This window comes from Musca autumnalis, unplaced genomic scaffold, assembly GCF_047663935.1.
Source record: "Musca autumnalis isolate F117 unplaced genomic scaffold, ASM4766393v1 scaffold_1, whole genome shotgun sequence".
Taxonomy (NCBI): Eukaryota; Metazoa; Arthropoda; class Insecta; order Diptera; family Muscidae; genus Musca; species Musca autumnalis.
The window spans coordinates 4,473,894-4,496,736 of NW_027411644.1; the positions used below are offsets into that span (position 1 = coordinate 4,473,894).

A 22,843-nucleotide genomic window follows, 5' to 3' on the forward strand; every position below is an offset into this window, starting at 1 on the left:
TTGGCATAACAGTACTAAAGAAATGTCAATTGGTGTGCAGTCCACTTGGAAACACTGCACAAATTCGGCAATTGCTGCGCAGTGTGATGTGTCGCGTGACATTTATGAAGTCGCGACGATGTCAATAAAAAGACATGCTGCATTTATGAAGTCGCGACGATGTCATTTGACGCATCATACTGCATTTATGAAGTCAGCCAAACTTTTCAGCCTCTTTATTTCATATAAACACACAATTTTATTTTTTATTACTGGCAATTCAAATTTTTTTGGTACATGAATAGTACATTTTTGTTCACAAAGTACGTTTGTTACAAAAATGCTAAAAAATGCAACCCTTCTGTTAAACATAAGAAAAACGGTCAAAACGGAATTTTAAAATTGCAGCAACTGTTGCGTATGTGTGAACCATGAGGGTGCTTCTGTAAATCCTTTCTGATAAAAAGGGTGCTTTTATTGATCCTTTCTGATAAAAAGGGTGCTTCTGTAAATCCTTTCTGATAAAAAGGGTGCTTTTATTGATCCTTTCTGATAAATGATGAATGATTCTTCTAGCGATGTGTGTCTGTCCATTAAAAATTTTAAACAAGCTTCAAGCCGCAATTATTGCCTTTGTAATACAATTTTTATTGAGTTTTGACAATAGATAATGGTAAGTAAAGTAAAATAATGGTAAGTGAAGTAAAATAATGGTAAGTAAAGTAAAATAATGGTAAGTACAGTGAAATAATGGTAAGTAAAGTAAGTAATGGTAAGTAAGTAATGGTAAGTGAAATAGGATGAATAATTATAATATTAATTTTGAATTTATTCCAAATTTACGTTTGCCAAATCCAAACCAAATTTACGTTTGCCAAATTGAGTTGATTTTGTTGCTGCTGCATTTTTTGATGTTGCTGTTGCAGTTGCAGTTGTTGTTGTTGCAGTTGCATTTGCAACTGCTCAATCTCATGCACTTTTTGCTGCATCTGTTCAGCGAACTGTTGCTTTTGTTGCTCCAACAGCTGCTTTTCTACTTGCAATAGGTGCTCTTCCAAGTTGTCTTTCTGCTGTGGCAGCACCTCTTCCACGTCGTCCTCCCCCGTTAAATCTATGACAGCCCCCACCTCTCGTTCTCTCTTCATTCGGCGCTCCACCTTGACTTTTGGAGCGCATAGGCGGCACCCACAGTCGAAGTCCTCTTCTGTTGTATTTCGGGTGGTGGACTGTGTCTGGCTGCCATTGATGCAGGTTTTTATCAGGGTTCGGATTTCCATTATGGTTCCCTAAAAAAAAAGAAAAAACAAATATATTTAAATAAAAAATAAAACAAAAAAATAATAAAATATAATACTTACATATTTCTGCATTTGTCGTTTTCGGTACATTGTGTTGTTGTTGTACATTGTTGGTTTGTTCCTGAAAATGAAAAATGAAAATGAATTTAGGAAATGTATGAACAATAAATAATGGTGTAAAATGACAATTTTTAATGGATGGACGGACGGACGGACACACATTGATAAATCGCTTTAATATGATGGAAATGATGGAACACATACTTACTGCGCTGATTAGCTTCGCTTTGATTAAAATCCAATCCCGTTCCTGTTTTTCAGGCTGCTTGCAATGAAATGAAAATAATTTTTCTTGTCACAATGAAATGACATTATTTTCAAAATCATTGGTTGCTCGGTCGCAAGGTATTTTCCAAAGTAATGATTTTGAAAATAATGTCATTTCATTGTGACAAGAAAAATTATTTTCATTTCACAAGCACAGCTGGGTCTGGATTCTTGTTCTATGAAAATTTGAAATGAAAAATATTTTCTTTATAATTTTTTTCATTTGACATTTATTTCCTTTATACAATTTTTCATTTCACATTTTCATAGGAACAGAATTGAGCCCCTGGTCTTTTTACAGCATTGGGGTCATTTTCTCAGGAAAAACATATACCACTCCTATTTGAAGTTAAATTTTCCATGTTCTAAATCCCTTATATGTATTTGTTCGTAAAATGGGATGTAAAATAATTGAATTATGTGGACTTTTTTTGCATAAATTTACAAATGGGTGTTATGAGTGGTCAACAGTGCTACGACCCAAAGGATCATGTAGTACGATCTATCCTCATAAATGGCTGTCCATAATAGGTTGCAGGTCGGAACTATGCCATCGCGGACCTAGGACAGTTAGACCATTGAGGTAGATACCGAAGTTGACTTCAAACACGCAATGTAAAATAATGCGATAATCCAAATCTGAACCGATTTCAATGTAATTTTACATACTCATTTCTACAACAAATGTAGTTACACATTCCAAAAAAAAATATATATATATATATATATATCCAAATTTGAACCGATTTCAATATAATTTGGTACACGGACTTCCACGTCCAATTCCGTGACACATTTCAAATTTCATACAAATTGGATATACATAGCATGATTCGTGCAACAAATAAATGAAATCGGGCGAAAATATAATGGGAGCTATATTCAAATCTAAACCGATTTCAATATAATTTAGCAAATGTATTCCTAGACAATATCTGTTACCGTTCTATCGATATTCGGAAACAACATTTACATTTGTTGTTGTACCTCCGATTCCGATGGTATATCTTTAGATCAACGTGCAATTTCAAAGATTTATATAGCCATTGTTATTTTCGGGCGATGTACTAATAAAGGCTGAAAATCTTTCTTCATAATATATTTTTGCAAATTTCCGCGGACTTTTTCGCGATATCAAAAAATAAAATATGTCAAAACCTTCCTTAGATAAATGCAAATATTTTAAGACAAACGCGAAGCAAATCGGTTGTGAATTGATTGAGTTTTTGATTCACGTACGAACGTCATTTCTGATTTATATAATAGATAGATGTTAACAGTTCGCGAATTCTGATAGGGTGAAACTCGGATTCATCGATTGCAAAACATTTTTGTTATTCGCCATATATATTGTGAATCTGAACAGATTTCAATATAAGTTGGCAAATTTAATACTTGTATTTGAAACTGTGCTGAAAACATAGTAGGTTTTCCAAAGGAATGTCTATTTTTCATTCTATGAAAAAATAACATTTCGAATTAGAACTTGAAAGCCGTCTCCACTAAAATAATTCGTGTGTACGTTTTTTTCAGTTCTTTGTTTCGCGTTTTTCGTGTGTGCGTTTTTTTCGCGTTCTTTGTGTGCTCAACTCAACTCAACTCTACAAAGGCGTAATCGAATTGGACCAAACTTTAAACCTCAAATTGTCTCAAAAATCCAAACATACTTTCCAGTATTTCGGTAAGGCACATTTTGGTTGAGGGCCTCTTCTAGGAGTGTGTTTTTAGACCCTACAACTTTAATAATAAAAAAAGTTGAACCAAACAACGAATGCAAGCGGATGGAACGGATACAAGAGCAGATTCGTTTACTTTGGCATTAACCTCGTCACAATGGAAGCCATAAAAAGCTTTCTATTAGGCGCTATATTTCATAGGGGATAGAGGGTGGTTGGGAGATAAGCAACAAAAAATACAAGAAATCAAAATACAGATTTTTTTGCAATGCTCAGCAAAGCATAGAAATGGGACAAATTCAATCGATAGCTGGAAAGGCAGTCAGATGAGCATCTGTAAGGCCAGAGAGACAACAAATAGCCTAGTCGGTTGGGGCGGAGGGTGGCGGTAGGAGGAGGTGTTGTGATCTCTTCCTCTACACACAATATGCTTTCCAGCCTCAGTGGTGTGGTGGATGTGACCTATTGATGGATTTTGTTGTTTGACTAGCCCCTTAACCTCTGCCATCGTTTTCATGGCATCCTCTGTGCAAGCACATGTCCTGTCATTTGTTAGAACTTGTCTATGGCACGTTGATGTGTCCTATCTTGAGGGAAATTGTTCTTTTTTATCTTCCTGCCACTTTTAACACGTTCGTCTCGCTTTGACGTTGTTTCTTTTTTCCACTCTATGACAACAGATTTTTTCTGCCAATTTATTTGGCCTCAATTTTCTCGAATTTTGGCAACAAATTCCAAGTCGTTGTTGCTTCTTTTTTTTTGTCTGTTGGTTGTGATTGACTGAATGAACATCAAAATTGTTTGAACTGTAGTTGTCAGTTTTCGGTACACAACAAATTGGTCAAAAACAGAACATAAATGGCCTCTTCAGTGGGAAAAAGAAGAGAGAGAAAAAAATAAAACAGGCCAATGTACTCGATTGCTGGCCATGTTTGTTGCTGCCAAATACAATGTACATTTTTGGCATGTGACAAGAGTTAGCAGAGCGACAAAGTGTGTTTTGCAAACTGATTTTTCTTGAGTGATGCTGGTCATCAGCAAAACAGTTTAGTACATTTTCAGATTTTTTATTGAAGGGCCTTGAAAAAGTCAAATTCTGTAAAAACTACATGCAACGAGATACACATAACTTCTATAATATTGGACCAATTTAAAAAAATAAAAAAATAGCAACAAAATTTGCACAGTGGGCTTGGATGCTATTTTGGCGATTTAATATCAATTTTTAATGATGTATTGGGATTTCAATTTTTGTGAAAGGCCCATATTACTCGGGAATCTCTTTTCTTTTATGAAACGCGTTTTCCCTTCAAAACCAAGCGTTTCAGCGGTTTTGGTTGAAATCGATTGATCCGTAAGCACAAGCATATGATAACAATAATCCAAGTTATTACTTACCAACAAATTGAAAACATTGTTTTCATTCGCCTTTCCCGCTCTTAACTGTTCCTGTACAACAATTTTATTCTCCAAACCATCATCATCATCCAAACGTTTCGCTGTAAAATATTCTCGAACATCATGTGTCAATGTTAAATTGATTAACTGACTCAATTCATCGGGTTGCAGGTTGGGAGGATTATTGAGATGAGCCCTTTTTAACAGTCGGCAGCACGTACGCAGTTCAATATCTTGTTCATCATCAACCTCACTTTTATACGAAACATTTGATGCTGTAGTATTTGGTTGTTCTCTATTTGGGGGGAGAATCTCACCCAGACAAGCGACATACACTTTGGTTTTGTTTTCTAAATCATCTAGTAAGGTATATCCATTGGCGATTAAAGTCTCCGTTATTTTTTCTTTCCGACCATCATCAGAGTTTTGCGAACAGCCAGGAAATCGCAATTGCAATAAACAGTAACGCAAACATTCAGGTTGGGCTTTTCTCGATATTAAAACCATCTTTTTTCAATTATTTTAAACGACGCCGCATCACCCGCTTTTTTCCTTATTAATTTGTTCGGATTACTCGCTCACTATGCGGTTTAGAAGTTTACGTTAACGACGCCAAGGAAAAAGTGTGCATCTCCCGCTTCTTTTTGTGTAGGGATAGGTAAGTCGACTTTAGATTAATCGACTTTTTGTGTTCAGAAGTCTAAAAATCGTAGTCGACTTTTGTCTGGAGAGAAAATCGCATAATCGATTATCTTATGATAGATTTTCGAGTTTGCCAATAGATTGTTGACATGGCGGTTTTACACTTTTGGCGGTTTTAAAGTATCATGGTGGAATAAGAAGTAGAGCTGGCAAAAAATCGATGGCACGATCGATAAAATCGATTATTTTCAAAAATTGCAATATCGATAGATAGTTTTTTCTATCGATATTATCGAATTAATAAATTCCTAACCTAAATGCTCTTTACACTTGCACTTAAAACAGGTGTTTTGGGAATTTGCGTCATTTATTTGACAGATATTGTATGGAATTGACAATTTAAATGACGCAAGTTTTATAAAACATGTTAGATGTAAATGAGCCTCTAAAATTGTTGAAATGAATAGAAATTACGCAACTTTTCGCTTTTGTGGATGCGAAAAAGTAAGTCCATGGTCACACGTACAAATTTTTCGGAAAAGTACATTGTATTTTTGTGTATTTTTATTAAATGAAATCAATTGTTTTTTCTCATGTATATTTGTGTGAAGCACTTGTGCGATCTATCAACAAAATCATTGACATTTCCGCCATTTTTATTTACAAATTAATGGTGATGACGAATTACCGATAATATCGATTGTAATCGATATTTTAAAATATTATACCAGCCAATCAGACAATCATGTTACTATTTTTTACACGCTCAAATTTGTCGCGTAAAAAGTTTTTAAAGAGAGCGTCATTCAGCGCCATTTTAGTTTAAAGAGAAGTGAACATTTTACTATTTTTTTGACGTACGGGAAGTACGGGACCGCTTTCTGGTAAAAAATGTGTAAAAGTCGTAAAATGTGTAAAAAGTTTTTAGTTCTGGAACACAACTCAATTCTTAAAAAAAAAAAAAAAAAAAACAGAAAAGCGTGTAAACATTTACAATAATTTGGAAACATTTTGCGGTAACTCTCAAGAAGAAAATTTCCTAATTGCGTGCTGCTGGAATACAGATGGAGCAAGAACATGGATTAAATGGAGGGCGGAAGAAACAAACTTAGTTGGAATTGAATTTAATGGAGAATTTTCGTAATTTTTGTTAATGTAATAAAATACTTAATATTATTGTTTCACATAAATAAATTTATTTTATTTTGGACCAAATTGGACTGTCTCCTGTTCCACTCCCTTGTAAAAATAATGAGTGAAAATGCATACTTGTTTTTTGTTGTAGCAATTCATCGACGCATCTACCTTGATAATTGTACCGTGCATTTTTGTTAATGCAAAAACCGAAAATTGTAGCATAATTTTTGAATTTTTTGCTATCTAACCGATTATAACGCTGAATAAATACGTGTAGTAAAGTTTTAATAGTTTTTATTTTATTTGCTTTACAAATATTTATTGATGTTCCATTGGATTTCATTTGACGTTTAACATATGGAGTTGACAGATGAAATCGAGTGGATTTCGTAAATGTAAACGTAGCATTATTGTTTCGAATGGTATTGCCAACAGCATGGTACAAATACACAGGTAGCCGCATCGGCAATTGTTGGCAACATAAGATGTCAAAATTTGACATCAATTCAATGCAGTTGACACATTATGTTACCATCAGCTGGCATGATAATGCTACCTGTATTATTGTACCATGGCCAACAGTGTTAGAATTTGATTTTCGATTTTTACTTTCAATTGAAAAGTCGACTTTTCGATTCTTCCAATTTTCGTGTGTGACGTGTCAACACATCAATCTGCAAAGTCGGATGGTACACGACAGGTCCCGGTCCACATTAGAGATAATTTCATTAAAAAATTTCATGAAATTACGTGTTCTGAGGAATTCCCCACTATAGCAATTTCATGAGTTTACACTACTATGGAACTTGATCTAGAGACGCATAATTTCATGTCGAAATTTCAGTGAAATTTCTCTAGTGTGGCTCGCGACCAGAAAATACAAAAAAATAAACTTATGCGTTCTTATACTACATTTACATTTACAAAATCCAATCGATTTCACCTGCCAATTTCATAGCACATACGTCAAACAAAATCCACTGGATTTCGGATACGTTTTTATTTGACTTATACAGAATGGGATTGACAGATGAAATCGAGTGGATTTCGTAAATGTAGTCTATCAGACGTTATAGCTGGTTTACATCTGAGACTTTTTCGTTATTTCACTTTGTTTGTTATCCTTAAACTAGGAAAACACTTCGTATCATCTGTCTTCAAAGCGAATTTTCGTTTATTTTCAGATGTCTTCTTTCAAAAGATGTTGTCATTTTGCTGCATTCATGAACGCACACATTGCTTTTTTTTATACAATTCCGTTTTTTGAAAATAAATTTAATATATTGAATAATTACCACAAACCCGCCATTTCTAATAGTTTCTTATGCTAAGTTTACATTTACGAAATCCACTCGATTTCAACTGTCAATTCCATAGCTCAAACTTCAAATGAAATCTCATCTGGATTTCATTTGACGTTTAACCTATGGATTTGACAGTTGAAATCGAGTGGATTTCGTAAATGTAAACCAAGCATTATACCCCGTTTATATATAACCGGATTTAACAAACCGACTGGGTTTTAAATGTCAATTCCATTGCTTATATTTCAAACAAATCCTCATAAAGAAGGTTAACCCTGCAAAAAGCTCTTAGGACATGTTTATATTATAGCATTTTGCAGGGTTAACCTTCTTTATGAGGATTTGTTTGAAATAATAAGCAATGGAATTGACATTTAAAACCCAGTCGGTTTGTTAAATCCGGTTGTATATAAACGGGGTATAATATAAACAGCATATTATGTATTTTTCCTGTTTTCTTTGCAAATGTCAGTTGGCATAACAGTACTAAAGAAATGTCAATTGGTGTGTAGTCCACTTGGAAACACTGCACAAATTCGGCAAAATGCTAAAAAATGCAACCCTTCTCTTAAACATAAGAAAAACGGTCAAAACGGAATTTTAAAATTGCAGCAACTGTTGCGTATGTGTGAACCATGAGATTCTCAGATGTTGCTGTCGGTCCGAACTCTGACAGTTTGGTTTGCTGGGTTGTTTACCACCTCATAGATGCGGGTCGGTCGTTCTTGTGTAATTGAAAGCTAAAACTAAAATGCATAGGCAATGTTTGGAACGTTTGGCAATTCTTACTACGCGGCAATTCTGTTACAAACCTGTAAAGCGGCCTAATTTTCTAAGGGAACAACCTACCGGTAAGAGTTCTTCGAAACGACCTGCTGGAGAAACTACTCGCCCACTTGATACAAATAATGCTGTCGATCTTACAAAACATCTACAGACGAAAATATTGGCGACTGGTCCAATAAGTGTGGCTGAATATATGCGTGAGGTACTCACAAATCCACTGTCAGGATATTACATGAACCGAGATGTATTTGGAAAAGAAGGAGATTTTGTAACATCCCCTGAAATTTCTCAAATATTTGGAGAGGTAAACGTACGAATCCTGACACAAGTACAAATAACAAATAATCTGTCCCAAATTTTAGCTGGTGGCAATTTGGATTTTAAGCGAATGGCAGAAATTGGGAAGTCCACCATTCCAGTTGGTAGAATTAGGCCCAGGAAGAGGCACTCTCATGCGCGATGTGATCAAAGTTTTGTCCAAATTCAAACTAAGCACGGGCTTTTCCATTCACATGGTCGAGATAAGCCCACATCTCAGCAAAATCCAAGCCCAACAACTTTGCTATAACTTTGATGATTGTGATTCAAATGTCGACATTTATTATCGCAAAGGTGAAACAGCGTCTGGAACAAAAATATTTTGGTATAGTAGATTAGAAGATGTGCCTCGCAATTTTTCCGTGGTAATGGCTCACGAGTTCTTTGATGCTTTGCCGATACACAAATTTCAACTTGACAATGGCATGTGGAAGGAGGTTCTTATAGATGTTGCCGAACAAACGGGAACTGATTTCAGGCTTGTTCTGTCTAAAAACCAAACACCACTTTCTAAGATATATTCGCCTGTTGTGGGAGAAACAAGAACGTCTGTAGAATACTCACTGGAAGCGGATCGATTAATTGGATTAATGGCAGAACGTTTCGAAAGTGATGGTGGCATTGGTCTCATAATGGATTATGGTCACTTTGGCGAAAAATCGGATACGTTTAGAGTAAGTTTTTGAAGTACATACAAATCTGTGTGGTCCTAATTTCGAATCCAATATAGGCATTCAAAAAGCACGCATTGCATGACCCACTGAAGTCTCCGGGGACAGCTGACCTTACAGCAGATGTAGACTTTCGTCAAATCAAAAATATAGCTGAAAAGAACAATCAAGTTGTGTGCTTTGGACCTGTAGAACAGGGTATTTTCTTAGACAGAATGCAAGGAAAAGCACGTTTAGAGGTAAGTTCCTCTCATACAACATTAGGACATTTTACCAATTTGTTTTTCTTAATTTAGGCCTTGCTGAGAAATGCACTACCCGAAAGCCAAGAAACTATAAAATCTGCCTACGATATGCTCACACATCCCAATCAAATGGGTTCGAGATTTAAGTTCTTTTCCATGTTCCCCGCCGTGCTAAAAGATCACCTAGCAAAGTTTCCTGTAAATGGATTCCATTGAATCAATAAAATGCCAGTATATCCTATTGTTATTTATGAATGTGTATATTAGAGTGTAAATATGTAATACGAATGTTTAACAGAGACCTATAAACTAAAAAGAATATAACTTTATTTTTTCTGAAAGGAAGCATTAATGACCTGCATTTCGGCTGGCGTAAACTGTAAAACTGCACTGATTGCATTCATCATATGACGTTTTCCATCAGCATCTTTGGATACAATATAGCTGATCACGACGTTTTTCAGGTATTCCAAATTGGCTCCCTCTCGTGTCTGACAGCGTTCGAGCCTGAAAAAATATATTTAATGAAGAAATACGCCTTATTATATGTATGTACAAATTGCGCGTTTACCTATCAACTTGTTCTTCCAGAGCATCAATTTTATTGCTGAGTTCCTCTTGGCTAACCACTTTGTCATGTATGGCTTTTCGCATAGCCGTTTCAGCTTGATACTTTGCTTTCCTCAAGTTTGCAATTTCGATGTCTTTTCGAGCAATTTCGTTCGCGTAATGAAGCATATGACAACTTTCTCCAACGGAAAGTTTCTTTGCTTTCAATGACACCTTGCGTGCGCTGGAGGGTGCTGCTGCAACATCTTCATTACTCTCAGCATCAGAAGATGCGCAAGCTTGCGCTTCATTGGACACTAAGGTGTTGCCAGTATTATTTGAAGAATGGAATATTTCAAATGATGTCTGCAAAGCCTTAATTTCCTGTTCTTTTTCGTCTAGTAATTGAAGCGATCTTTGTCTTTGCTTCTGCAATTGCTGTTCCAACTCGGTCAATTTGTTGCGATAGTCATTTTCAATATCAGTTTGTAAACTTTTCCACTTATCCCTCTCGTCTTTAATACTTAGTTGGAGCTTTTCATTGTAATGCTTTAATTCCAATTCTTGCTCGTCGATATTGCGATTTAGAACTTTGACCTTCTCTTGCAATGTTGAAATGTGGGATCTTTGTTGTTCAATTTTTACTTTGAGTTGTTCTATTTCGACTTTAGCCAAGTCAAGTTGATGAATAGTTCCGATCAATTCTTCCTGACAATGTGAATGATCGGTGCCTACAGAAAATATAGTGGCCAAATCAATAGGATTTGATGAGCGAGCGTTTTCCTTAAGAAGAATACGTTTTAAACGCAATATATCTTCCACGATGTGACCGAGGTCAGCATCGTTGTAACTATCCCTGTTGTAGATGGACTTTTCGGAGCACTTGTTGTGTTGTGTGGCTGCATTTTCACTTGTTGCCCTTTCTAAGTCTTGTAGCTGTTTTTTCAGTACATTGATTGCATCCTGATCCTGTTGCCGGAGTCTATCGTAATTACCCACTGTCTTGCTCAGCTCAGCTAATTTAGTTTCAAGGTTTGCCAAATTGGCCTCGTGGAGAATTGCTTGTTTCCTCGATTCTTCCTCTGCCAACTGAACTCTTCGTTGTTCATTTTTTATAGCGACCGCATGTTGTTCTTTCATCTGTTGCATTTCTTGTTGAAGTTGCTTAAAAAGGGCGGTGCCTTTTGGGCTGCTTTTTTCGCTGTCGGAAATCCCCTTTTCAGCCTGTAGTTGTTTTAACTGGGCTTTTGCTTCTTTAAGTTGAATTTGTAACTCGTTCAAGCGAGTGTGCTCAGCTTCGTTGCTAGCAAAATTGGTTTTAAAATTATTCAGTTGCATTTCAATATTTTCCTTAAGATGTCTTTCATCTGCATATAGTTTTTGCAGCTCCCTAATCATTAACATTTGATTGTTTGTTTCCTTTTCTCGTTCTTGTCGTTCAATTATCCACTTGGCCTTGATTTCATCCACCTCAGTTTTGGTACGTTCTTTACTTTCCTGCAGCTTGGTTTGCAAGTCAGCTATCACTTGTTCTTTCTGCTGTATTTGAGCACGAAGTTGCTTCTTGTCAGCCTGGAAAGATGCTTCCATGCGTGATTTTTCAGCTGACAACGTTGCCAAGGAATTCATGAGTGTGGCAATCTGGCTATGGATGTTTGCGCTATCACTGTTGTCATCGTGATCCGTTGTAGAGGATGGTATATTTTCAACTTTTGACAGTTCCGAAGGGGGAGAAGCATTTTCATTTTCCAATTTCTGTCCTTGTTTTTGAGAACTTATTGCTGCTAAGCTAGTCTCCAATGCTTCTTTCTCCTTGAGTAGGCCTTTGTACGCGGTTACAACATCTTTCAACCTTTTTTCATAACGAGATAATTGCTCTTTTTGCGAGTTTATTACACTTTCCAAATCCCTCTTCGTTCGATCCATTGCAATTTAATTACTGTAAAACAATTTGGTTTTCGTTTTTAGCACAACCTGCCACATATCTTATAAGAAAAAAAAAAACAATCACATCTGTTTTTGTTTTTACGTTCTTCTTCTTTCACTATCCATTTCATTTTGACAGTGACACAAGACGTACATAAGCTTTGTTCCTTTACTTTTTTAATGGTAAGGGTGGTAAAAGAGAAAAGTGTCAAAATTGCTCAAAATTGCTCTTTCATGAACATTTTTACCAGAAAAGTAAAGGAACGGAAAAGTGGTAGATCTGGCAGCAATGTCAAAAAGAAACATAAAAAATCAATTTTCGTCATTTATTTCACAGTTTTTACTTTAGTTTTGTCAGCGTTCGACTTTTCTTCTGTTTTTCGTCCATTTTCTTTTTCATTGTGAAATAATCGTCAAACAAAAGTCGAAAAATCAGTTCTGCCATTTTTTACCTGCAGAAATTTTGCTGGTAGCCTGTGGTAGAACAGAAAGCCATTTTCGCTCCCTCTCTCTCCACTCTCACTCTCTTAAAAATTGCTTCCAGTTTGGCCACTTTTCGGGGTTAAGGAACGCTTTGCAGGTTAAAAATGGTAACAAATGGTAAAAATGGTAACCTCAGGTAAGTAAAGGAACACAGCTATACATACAGTTTGCCAAGTAAATAGCTTTAGCTCTGTTCCTTTACGTTCAAGAATCTTCAAGTTTTACCACTTTTTACTCGAAAAGCGTTCCTTTACTTTAGACACCATACAGTTCATATGGCAGCAGTTTTCAACTTTTACTACTTTTGCCGGTTTTGCCATTTTCAGAAGTAAAGGAACAGACCATTTGTTCTAGAACTAAAAAGTTTTTATAATTTTTACGACTTTTACACATTTTACCCGAAACCCCGTTCCCGTACACAAAAAAAGTTGTAAAATGTTCACTTCTCTTTAAACATTGCGCTGAATGACGCTCTCTTTAAAAACTTTTTACTCGACAAATTTGAGCGTGAAAAAACTTTTGTGTGACCACAATTTTTCTCTCTTTCTCTCTTTTTCGAGTTTTACTATTAAATAGTACTGGGACAAAGCAAAGCATTTTAATTTTACCGACAATTATCGATAACAGCAAAAATGAGTTACAGAATCCCACTACTGAAATCCATTGGATTTCATGTGACGTTTAACCAATGGAATTGACAGTTGAAATCGAGTGGATATCGTAAATGTAAACCAAGCATAAGCTGGCAAAAAATCGATGGTGCTATCGGTAGTATCGATTATTTTTTAAAAATGGAGTAGCTACGATGTAATGAAGAACTTTCTAAAAAAAAAAAAAAAAAAAAAAAAAAACGGAAGAGCAAACCGTAATTAAAGTAATTAGATCTCCAATTTCTAGCTTTAACAACTTTTTTCCCTGCACGAAAATTGATTGTCATTTACATACATACCACATCATATATCTGTTGATTATTATAAACATTAAATTTTTTATATTGTATTATTAATTTGTATTCAATTTACAAGTTGCTTTAACATTGGAGTAGCTATGATGTAATGAAGAATTTTTTCTAGCTTTAACCAGTTTTTATCACTGCGCGAAAACTTATTATCATTTGCATACCACATCATACATCTCTTAATGATCATTTCATAATTTAACTAATAACTTATACGATATACTTATTATCAATCTGTTGCTTTAAAATTGGAGTAGCTATGACGTAATGAAGAATTTAAAAAAAAAAAAAAAAATTAAAGAATATAATTGTAACCAAAATAATTAGATCTCCAATTTCTAGGTTTAAGATGAATTATATATATGAAATTGTTTTTAGAGTAGCTATGATATCTAGGTGGATTCTTTGTAATTATATAAATTGGCCTCAAAATTGGCTTCAATTGCAAAGCAAATAAATAAATAAATAAATAAATAAATAAATGTAATATCGAAAGATAGTTTTGTCTATCGATATTATCGGACTAAGAACCTAAAATCTATTGAAATGAATAGAATTTACGTGGCTTTTCGGTTTTAAGCGGGGTACACACGATCAGTTTTGACTGTCGATTTTTCGGAAATATCGATAAATGTCAAACTGTCCAGCAACCACAAAATATTTTGTGGTTGCCTGATGACTGGCAAGCAACCGATTATTTGAGCAAAACATTAAAACATTACTTACTTACTTACTTGAGCAAAACTGACCGTGTGAGAAATTAAGTCCGTAGTCACACGTACAAACTTTTCGGAAAAGTTAATTGTATTTTTGTGTCGTTTTATTAAGTAAACGCAATTGTTTTTTCTCCTTTATATTTATGTGGAGTACTTGTGTAAAATGTCAACAAAAACATTTCCGCCAATTTTGATTCCAAATTTATATCGATAGCTATCGATTTTTTGAAATTAAATATCGATAGGTAACGGAAAGCAATAGTCGGTTTTTCGACTTTTCTATTTTGGTCTAAAGCTGGGTACACATTGTCAGTTTTGAACGTCGATATTTCGCAATTATCGATAACTGTCAAACCGTCCAGCAACCACAAAATATTTTATGGTTGCATAATGAATGACAAAAATGAACGGCCACACTAGCAAGCAAACAACAAAGCTGTCATTCAAAACTGACAATGTGTACCCAGCTTAAAACTAAAGATACGATTTTTCGGTCTGGCGATTATTTGAGTTGTCCTAAAACTCGACTTTCGACTTTTTCATAACAGCAGAAAATCGATTATAATCGACTAATCCCCGATTTTCGAGTTTTCTTTTGAAAGTGTAAAACCGCCAACACTATGTTTACATTTACGAAATTCACTCGATTTCAACTGTCAATTCCATTGCACAAACGTCAAATGAAATCCAGTCGATTTCAGATGAGTTTTCATTTGACGTATATGCAAAGGAATTGACAGTTGAAATCGAGTGGATTTCGTAAATGTAAACATAGTCTAAGTCAACAATCTATGGACAAACTCGAAAATAGATCACAAGATAATCGATTGTGCGATTTTCCCTTCAGACAAAAGTCGACTACGATTTATCGATTTTTGACTGCAAAAAGTCGATTAACCGAAAGTCGACTTACCTATCCCTACTCGAGACCTTGGTGAAAATCAAAAAGTCGAAATTTGCTTACGTACCCCTGAATCAGCTGTTTCCCATTAGCCTTTTATTGCTGATGCTGACTACAGCTCTTTTGGAGAAAAATAAAGATACTTTCGCACAATGGATGTGACACAAACCAAATTAAGTTTACCAAATGGAGATGTTGTTAAAAAACCGTTTCTTATTGGCGTTGCAGGAGGTACAGCATCTGGAAAATCAACTGTCTGCAAAAAGATTATGACAGAGTTAGGTCAAACAGATATGGATCACACCCAACGACAGGTTCGTATTTCTAATACCACACAGTCTACACAGTCTAATAAAATCCGTAATAAAATAAATAGGTTGTAACGATAAGCCAAGACAGCTTTTATCGCGAGCTTACAGCCGCAGAAAAGACAAAGGCATTTCAAGGTCTTTACAATTTCGACCATCCTGACGCATTCGATGAGCAACTGATGTATGATACCTTGGAAGCTATATTAAGAGGAGTAAAAGTGGAAATTCCAGGTTATGATTACAAAACAAACTCATTGTATGTTCCACAGAATATAACGATGTAAAATTTATAATTAATCCATTGTATCTTGCAGAGATTACGAGAACAAGCTGACAATATATCCAGCGGATGTTGTTCTTTTTGAAGGCATTTTAGTATTTTACTTTCCCAAGATAAGAGATTTGTTTCACATGAAACTATTCGTGGATACAGATTCCGATACTCGTTTAGCTAGAAGAGGTACGCACACATGATAACATTAAAAAAAGCTTTGTCAGATATAACATAGATATCAAATTCCAATATAATAATAACTGGCGTTTTTGTTTTATTCTTCGAAATTACATTTCTTTCTAGTTCCTCGTGACATAAATGAAAGAGGTAGAGACCTGGATGCTGTGCTGACACAGTACATGACTTTTGTAAAACCAGCCTTCGAAGAATTTTGCTCGCCCGTAAGTCCATTAATATTATCCTATCTAAAAAAGTGTAATTCTCAATACCTTTCTACTTTACAGACGAAAAAATTCGCCGATGTTATTATACCTCGCGGTGCTGATAACACAGGTGAGTTATGTTCACTAGCACTGGGTATCTACTAAATGTAGCTGCTTGATTCGTTTGTTTTCATCTAACATTCTAACACGTTCTCTTATTTGTAACTGATTTGAGTTAACTCTTTTTCTATTGATTTCGTTGGTTGTTCAACAGTAAACACAGTAGTAGTACATTTAGGCCAATTATTTCCTATTACAACATATTATGTAACTGACCATAAACTTAGAGCTTGATTTCTACAAATATTTTCGTTGTTCTGTTGTTTTTATTATATATTTCTTGCAGTTGCAATTGATCTAATTGTACATCATATCGGAGAAATACTTAGACCAGGTAGCAGTGCTATTAATACGGGTGCCAATGTGTCCAACAATACGGCAAATGCGCATAATACTACCAATGTTAATTCAACAACTACTTCATCTAGCAATCATACCCAGTCAGCTATGATCCGAGAACATTAAAAACACATACATATGTACTTGTCACAGTTACAGAAATTATGACGGACGTGTATCATCAATCTTTCCACGGACACACCAAACAAACACAAAAACACATATAATTTTGTTATAAGCTATAACGTTGCAGATGTTCATGATGCAGTCAATCTTCGTCCTTCATCCTATTCAACCTAAAGTGCCACAAATGATGTCGTCCCATGTACCGTATTCCAACTGCCCTTAAAAAATATGAGCATTTAAAGATTCTAAAGGCAGCTTTTCTGTTTGCATTCCCTCATTCAACCATGACCGTATCGGATTTCGTATTCCCATAGATTGCTTTTTTCTGATAATTATAATAGTTACAGTAATTAATGTGCACCATTTTTATTCTTCTTGCATTCATTAACTAACCATTAGCCGATATAGCTGTTAAGTTGATTTAAGAGCCAAATAAATAGTACGATATCCACATTACATGGGTTGAATATGCAATATACCAACCACAGTATATGATTCGCAAAGATTAGTATATTATGCGTACATACATATGTATTTAAGCGAAGTTGAAGGTAAGTTGCAACTAATCACCAAATGACAATACATATCGGCAATAAGTTACAAACAGATATTCGAATCAGTAAAAAGTTATTAATTATTGCACTCAATAAAAATATTATTGGCCAAATCGTTTTGTTTCGTTATTTGTAAGACAATTGCTAATATTTTGGGTAAGTGCTTTTTTTCGCTATACGTACATGTTTTTGAATGTTTTGTTTCGCATAACAACTTTTTGTTTCCCCCCAAAGGCGATAAAAACGCTCTTAACTTGTATTTTTCTTTATAGTGGCCATCGACTTGATTGTTCAACATATAAGGGACCTTCTCAATAACCAGTCATCCTCACGCAAAGGCTCCTCATCAAATATTCAAATTAATTTGAACGTTGATCTCCAAAAGAATGATGAATCCGGAGGTAAGAAGAGCGGTCTAGTTGTTATAATTCCGGACGCATCAACAGCAGCCTCTAATAGTAATTCATCTGCATCTACCATTACCCCAACTAATATTAAAATGGGTAGTTTTAGTCGGCCTCACTGATCAAGGATTTGCCATTCGACAGACTGTCCGATAGCGGCAAAGAGGAACAAAATAACCTGATGGGCCTAACAAACTTGCACTATGTACATCGCGCGCACTAACACAAGTCAATCCCAACTAAACTTTTATGTTTTATGTATTTTTCAGTAAAGTTCTTTATTTTTATATATTCGATATTCTTTCTTTTTTAAGATTCCTATCGTGCAATAAGAAGATTTTCTACTTTGTGCAAGGAACTGACTATGCAGAGCAATGTTTTCTTCGAAAAGAACTTTAATTTTACAAAGCACTAGGACGAAGTCACAAACGGGTGCCGACACCTATTAACGCAACGAAATACCTTTAGAATGATTGAAATGAATTGTGATTGAGCCTACCATAACGTACCAAAGTCATTGCATACATCATAGCCCTCTTACTTAAATCATTAGAAACATTTAGTCACAGGTCTTCTCCTTCTTTTTTTAAGATTAACATCATTATATTTGTTGGTTACTGCAAATGTTGTTGTATGTTTTAATAAATAAATTGTATTTTCAATAGCACTTGTACATCATATTGATCTTTTTTATATCGCCGGTAGAAAAGCCATTACGTTGACCCATTTTCGAGACATCAGGTGAGGATTTCAGAGCGACGAGCGTCGGTTTACCATTTTTCGAGAAACTAGTAGATTTGTAATGCATGACACTGGCGTAATCGTAGTTGACGCCAAAGGTTGTTGCCAGTGAGAAAGGCAGTTTTCGGAAATTCGTCATCATTCCAGCTTTCACATTATCTTCTAAAACGCGAACATAATTGTCTCGTTCGTAGCGATTTTGTTCATGATAGAAACCCAAAACATGCATTAATTCGTGCATGGTTGTACCATAGTTGGAAAAACACTTGGGACTTTCCAGATTAACGACTTGTTCACCGCCCATACGTCCAACACTTGACCAACAACCTTGACCTTTGTTGGTAATAACTACATAGTCCCGTTCGGCTGTGTGTTTTTGAAAGCGAATACATGTCCATTTGTGATACTCTTTAAAAGCATGATGAATAATGCCAAGCTGTTGAGATGTAAACGAGCCTTGAATAACATACGGTACAGTGCCGTTGGGCCATCGAAGTGAAGGATTTAATATGCCATTCCGATGAAATGCATGCTTTCTATATATGTTGTTATCGTCCCTTATATCACCCTCAATATAGGGTCCCGTTTCTTCTGGATTTTCCAAATCATGTGCTGTTCCATTGGAGATTTTGGTTTCCAAAGCGTCTGTATTGGCATATACTTTGTTGTAAAAAATCAAGATTACAACTAAATACACTTGACGTAACACAAAGCCCCTCGACATTGTAGCTATTGTTTAGTGTTCCTAGTTATGATGGTAGCTGGGTGTTTGCTGTAAGCGTTTTATAGCATATTCAATACGAAAAGTTGGCGGAAGTTCTTTTGAAATGTTAATGTGTTATCGGCAGAAATTTATTTCCAGTGCCAAAAAAAAAGCTACTTGCGTATTTGAGTTTGTAGCGCAAAATATTTCTAACTTCATGTAGAAAAATCAACTACTATGATAAAAGTTTGAATTTTAAAAGGAAGTTGAAAAATATTGACCTAAAATTAATGCCCCCGCCCATAGTTCACACGAAATAGAGTCAATGATACAACTGAAAATAGAATTGTGTCGAAACCGCCAATCGCAATGAAACGTATTGAAACATTTTATTTATTTCGAGATGTTTTAGGGTAAGTGCCGCTAACTCCGGCATGTGCAAGTAGTCGGCATCTTTCGTATTTGAATTCAAATAACTCCAAATTTCTGTCACAAAATATGAAAATAATATTAAAAAAGCTTCAACAATACTCTCAGCTAACTATGTGTAAAATTTCGTTAAGACCATTTATTGTATCGGAATTTAACTTTTAACGAAAATGCATGTCTCTTAAGAAAAAATTTGTGGAGACGTCAATATAATAATGTCTGCAACAAGTGTGCCAAGGCTATAGTCGGGTCGGGGCCGACTATGTGATACCCTACACCACTACCCCTGTGCATAAGCTTTTGACTGCCAAAATTCAAAATATTAAAATTGGGATAGCCTAGCGCCTTTGTTCTGAATGTCTTCATTAATACAGGTCAATTTTATTGAAACGCATTTAAAAGCATCGTCAGTACAACTCAAATAAAAAATGGAAAAGTGGGATGTACGCCAACCATCAAAAGGCTTCTTTCTCTGTGAGACCCTCATCAACCCCGTGAGGATCCGATCAAAATTACGACCTGTAGTGTGATTGGACAAAAAATGGAAAAAGGGATGCATTACCGACTATTGCGATATCTTTTTTGTTTGACCATCCACAACAACCTACTTTACATCGTTGTACAGGTGATATTTTCTACTTTCCTTGCCAGGTTTTGCTTTCCATATACCTCTTACAGAAGAGAGATAATCGCTTTGAAATAAAACGTTGGCATTTTCTCTAAATAAGTTTTTTTTTCACATTCCTACCCCTGAATAATATCCGACCATTACCAAAATCAGTAGGTTTTTTTCTCTGTGGTTCTCCCATTAACACCCCAAAATTTCGTTACGATCCAATCAAAATTGCGACGTGTAGCGTGATTACAAAAAAATTCAAAAATTGGATGTATTATCGACTATGGCGATATCTCCATTATTTGGCCACCTACGTCAACCTACTTTGCATCATTGTAAAGATAAGATTTTCTACTTTTATAGTCAATACACTGCTTTTGGAATGTCCCCAACCAAAGCTGTGATATTCGGCTATTGCGATATCTCCATTGTTGCAAAGGTGATATTTTCTACTTTCATCAGCAGGTTTTGCTTTTGACATACCCCTTATAGAAACGGAGATATTCGTTTTGAAATAAAACGTTGACTTTTTCTCCAAATAAGTTTTTTGCCCATTCCTACACCTGAATATTACCCGACCATCACCAAAATCAATAGGCTTCTTCTTCTGTAGGACACCCATTAACCCCCAAAATTTCGTGACGATCCGATCAAAATTGCAACCTGCAGCGTGATTACAAAAAAATTTAAAAATGGGATGTATTACCGACTATTGCGATATCTTCGTTATTTGGCCACCTACGTCAACCTACTTTACATCATAGTAAAGATGGGATTTTCTATTTTCATAGTCAGACTTTGTTATTGGAAGGTTTCCAACCAAAGCTGTGATATTCGTCATTATTATTAAAATCGCAAAAATGAAAAGTTGTGCTCTATTAGCCGCTATTGCGATATCTTCGTTGTTTGACCACCAAGGACAAGCTACGTTACATCGTTCCAAAGGTGACTTTTTCTACTTTCATTAGCAGGTTTTGCTTTTGATATACCCCATATAGAAGCGGAGATATTCGCTTTGAAATAAAATGTTGACTTTTTCTCCAAATAAGTTTTTTGCCCATTCCGACCCCTGAATATTATCTGACCATCACCAAAATCAATAGGCTTCTTCCCCTACGGGACCTTCATTAACACCCAAAATTTGGTGACGATCGCATTAAAATTGAGACCTGTAGCGTGATTACAAGATTTAGATGGACAGACGGACGGACGGACACATATAGCCAGATCAGCTCGTCGAGACATTCATTTTGGTATATATAAGTAGGGGTCTAAGACTATAATTTCGATGCGTTACAAACTTTTTGGCCAAAACCAACTTATAATACCCTCCCCACATAGTGGGGTAGAGTATAATTATTGGTCTGTTCCAGTACTGCAAGAATCTACTAATTCTTACTATTTTTTCCGATAACATAAAGGAAAAAATGTTATCGTAGCAAAAAATAGTAGCTTCTTGCAGGTTCTGGAACAGAGCATATATTAAAATTAATTACATTTTAATAAAGTTGTTGTTGGGTTGGTAGAGAATATGTAATCAAAATAATGCTAAGTCAATTCCATAGCTCAAACGTCAAATGAAATCTCATCTGGATGGATTTGACAGTTGAAATCGAGTGGATTTCGTAAATGTAAACCAAGCATCACACTTTAGAAAAATAAATTACACTGTGCAACAAAATGGAGTTCGAGGTCTGGGGGTGGAAAATTCGTTTCGGGGGCGAAAGCCGTTGATGAGTATATATAGAACCCCAAAAGGCAGACCCGGCGTGAGTCGAACAAAAACTGGGTAAATGCAAAAAGGACCATGAAAACGCGACAATATCGATTAGTTGTCAATGAGAGCAGTACCTAAAATTTTCTGAGTGAAATTTTTTGCAGAAAATGTCGAAGCTGAAAAATGTCATCTTGTAGTACTTTTATTGCGGTTCTTGAAATAAAGGACGAAAATGACATGGAAGGAAGCGAGTTAGAAGGTCGAAATGTTCTACGAAAAAAAAAATCCTCATTAGATTTGATTGAAGAAATGTCATATCGAATATAAGCCAAAACAACAGCGAACAAAGATATAACGCTAATTTCTGATGGCTTATAGGGTCTCCAGTGAAAAATTCATCACTCCATAAGTCAAAAGTTCGGCTCACAGCGGATCTGCCCTTTGGGGTTCTTTATATACACATCAAGGGCTTTCACCCCCCAAAATTTCGGTTCACTGTGTTATTAAAAAATTATTGTAATTCTGGCATTTTTGTTGATGCCGACTTTAGGGAGAACAAAATGTAAAGCTTGCCAGAAGTCGGCATAGTGGGAAAACGAACGAAATTTTTAATTTATTTACTTTTTAAAAGCAATATCGATTAAAATATGTGTTATGTGTGCAGAAAGAAGTATGTTTTTGTTTGTAAAATAATAAAAACGAACATTTATATACTAAAATACAAGGTGCCGACTATTGGAACATGTGATGCCGACTATTGGAAAATGGTGCCGACTACTAGCAAAAAAGCACTATTCTAACAAATTCGCAAA

At 35.4% G+C, this 22,843-nt stretch overlaps 5 protein-coding genes across 9 annotated transcripts; 2 read left to right on the forward strand and 3 right to left on the reverse strand.

Moving 5' to 3' along the window:
* Positions 1-606: 606 nt before the first annotated feature.
* LOC141389426 (uncharacterized) lies at positions 607-5,310 on the reverse strand. Of its 3 annotated transcripts, none has more exons than XM_073960890.1 (3): positions 4,679-5,310; positions 1,338-1,398; positions 607-1,265 (listed from the first exon to the last, which is right to left on the reverse strand). In XM_073960890.1, exons 1-3 carry the CDS (start codon positions 4,702-4,704, stop codon positions 819-821), a joined length of 534 nt encoding a protein of 177 aa, XP_073816991.1. In that variant the 5' UTR covers positions 4,705-5,310; the 3' UTR covers positions 607-818. The 3 variants fall into 3 exon arrangements, with proteins under 3 accessions (XP_073816991.1, XP_073816996.1, XP_073817007.1); XM_073960895.1 differs by lacking the exon at positions 4,679-5,310 and adding an exon at positions 1,546-2,706; XM_073960906.1 differs by lacking the exon at positions 4,679-5,310 and adding an exon at positions 1,542-2,706.
* A 3,117-nt stretch (positions 5,311-8,427) lies between these two features.
* LOC141389371 (protein arginine methyltransferase NDUFAF7 homolog, mitochondrial) lies at positions 8,428-10,097 on the forward strand. The gene is made up of 4 exons (XM_073960801.1): positions 8,428-8,851; positions 8,910-9,539; positions 9,596-9,775; positions 9,833-10,097. Exons 1-4 carry the CDS (start codon positions 8,513-8,515, stop codon positions 9,995-9,997), a joined length of 1,314 nt encoding a protein of 437 aa, XP_073816902.1. The 5' UTR covers positions 8,428-8,512; the 3' UTR covers positions 9,998-10,097.
* GCC88 (GRIP and coiled-coil domain containing 88 kDa) lies at positions 10,018-12,394 on the reverse strand. The gene is made up of 2 exons (XM_073960776.1): positions 10,353-12,394; positions 10,018-10,288 (listed from the first exon to the last, which is right to left on the reverse strand). Exons 1-2 carry the CDS (start codon positions 12,254-12,256, stop codon positions 10,108-10,110), a joined length of 2,085 nt encoding a protein of 694 aa, XP_073816877.1. The 5' UTR covers positions 12,257-12,394; the 3' UTR covers positions 10,018-10,107.
* A 2,925-nt stretch (positions 12,395-15,319) lies between these two features.
* Positions 15,320-18,498, forward strand: Uck (Uridine-cytidine kinase). Of its 3 annotated transcripts, none has more exons than XM_073960850.1 (7): positions 15,320-15,628; positions 15,691-15,881; positions 15,940-16,085; positions 16,203-16,300; positions 16,364-16,412; positions 17,694-17,822; positions 18,140-18,498. In XM_073960850.1, exons 1-7 carry the CDS (start codon positions 15,467-15,469, stop codon positions 18,238-18,240), a joined length of 876 nt encoding a protein of 291 aa, XP_073816951.1. In that variant the 5' UTR covers positions 15,320-15,466; the 3' UTR covers positions 18,241-18,498. The 3 variants fall into 3 exon arrangements, 2 of the variants coding, with proteins under 2 accessions (XP_073816951.1, XP_073816943.1); XR_012409034.1 differs by having other exon boundaries at positions 15,345-15,628; positions 16,689-17,822; XM_073960842.1 differs by having other exon boundaries at positions 15,372-15,628; positions 17,694-18,498.
* On the reverse strand, positions 18,484-19,290 carry LOC141390283 (zinc metalloproteinase nas-14). The gene has a single exon (XM_073963199.1). The coding sequence runs from the start codon at positions 19,288-19,290 to the stop codon at positions 18,484-18,486; it is 807 nt and encodes a 268-aa protein (XP_073819300.1).
* Positions 19,291-22,843: the final 3,553 nt, after the last annotated feature.

What these genes read in the sequence shown, in the direction of transcription:
- LOC141389426 (XM_073960890.1), bottom strand. Translation starts at nt 4,704, where the DNA reads ATGAAAACAATGTTTTCAATTTGTTG. An exon ending in ACAATGTTTTCAATTTGTTG is followed by an intron (nt 1,399 to 4,678) that starts GTAAGTAATAAC and finishes TTTCATTTTCAG; the next exon opens with GAACAAACCAACAATGTACA. An exon ending in AACGACAAATGCAGAAATAT is followed by an intron (nt 1,266 to 1,337) that starts GTAAGTATTATA and finishes CTTTTTTTTTAG; the next exon opens with GGAACCATAATGGAAATCCG.
- LOC141389371 (XM_073960801.1), top strand. Translation starts at nt 8,513, where the DNA reads ATGCATAGGCAATGTTTGGAACGTTTGGCAATTCTTACTACGCGGCAA. An exon ending in TTTCTCAAATATTTGGAGAG is followed by an intron (nt 8,852 to 8,909) that starts GTAAACGTACGA and finishes CCCAAATTTTAG; the next exon opens with CTGGTGGCAATTTGGATTTT. An exon ending in AAGGAAAAGCACGTTTAGAG is followed by an intron (nt 9,776 to 9,832) that starts GTAAGTTCCTCT and finishes TTCTTAATTTAG; the next exon opens with GCCTTGCTGAGAAATGCACT.
- GCC88 (XM_073960776.1), bottom strand. Translation starts at nt 12,256, where the DNA reads ATGGATCGAACGAAGAGGGATTTGGAAAGTGTAATAAACTCGCAAAAA. An exon ending in CTGGAAGAACAAGTTGATAG is followed by an intron (nt 10,289 to 10,352) that starts GTAAACGCGCAA and finishes ATATTTTTTCAG; the next exon opens with GCTCGAACGCTGTCAGACAC.
- Uck (XM_073960842.1), top strand. Translation starts at nt 15,467, where the DNA reads ATGGATGTGACACAAACCAAATTAAGTTTACCAAATGGAGATGTTGTT. An exon ending in GATTACAAAACAAACTCATT is followed by an intron (nt 15,882 to 15,939) that starts GTATGTTCCACA and finishes TGTATCTTGCAG; the next exon opens with AGATTACGAGAACAAGCTGA. An exon ending in TACTCGTTTAGCTAGAAGAG is followed by an intron (nt 16,086 to 16,202) that starts GTACGCACACAT and finishes ATTTCTTTCTAG; the next exon opens with TTCCTCGTGACATAAATGAA.
- LOC141390283 (XM_073963199.1), bottom strand. Translation starts at nt 19,290, where the DNA reads ATGTCGAGGGGCTTTGTGTTACGTCAAGTGTATTTAGTTGTAATCTTG.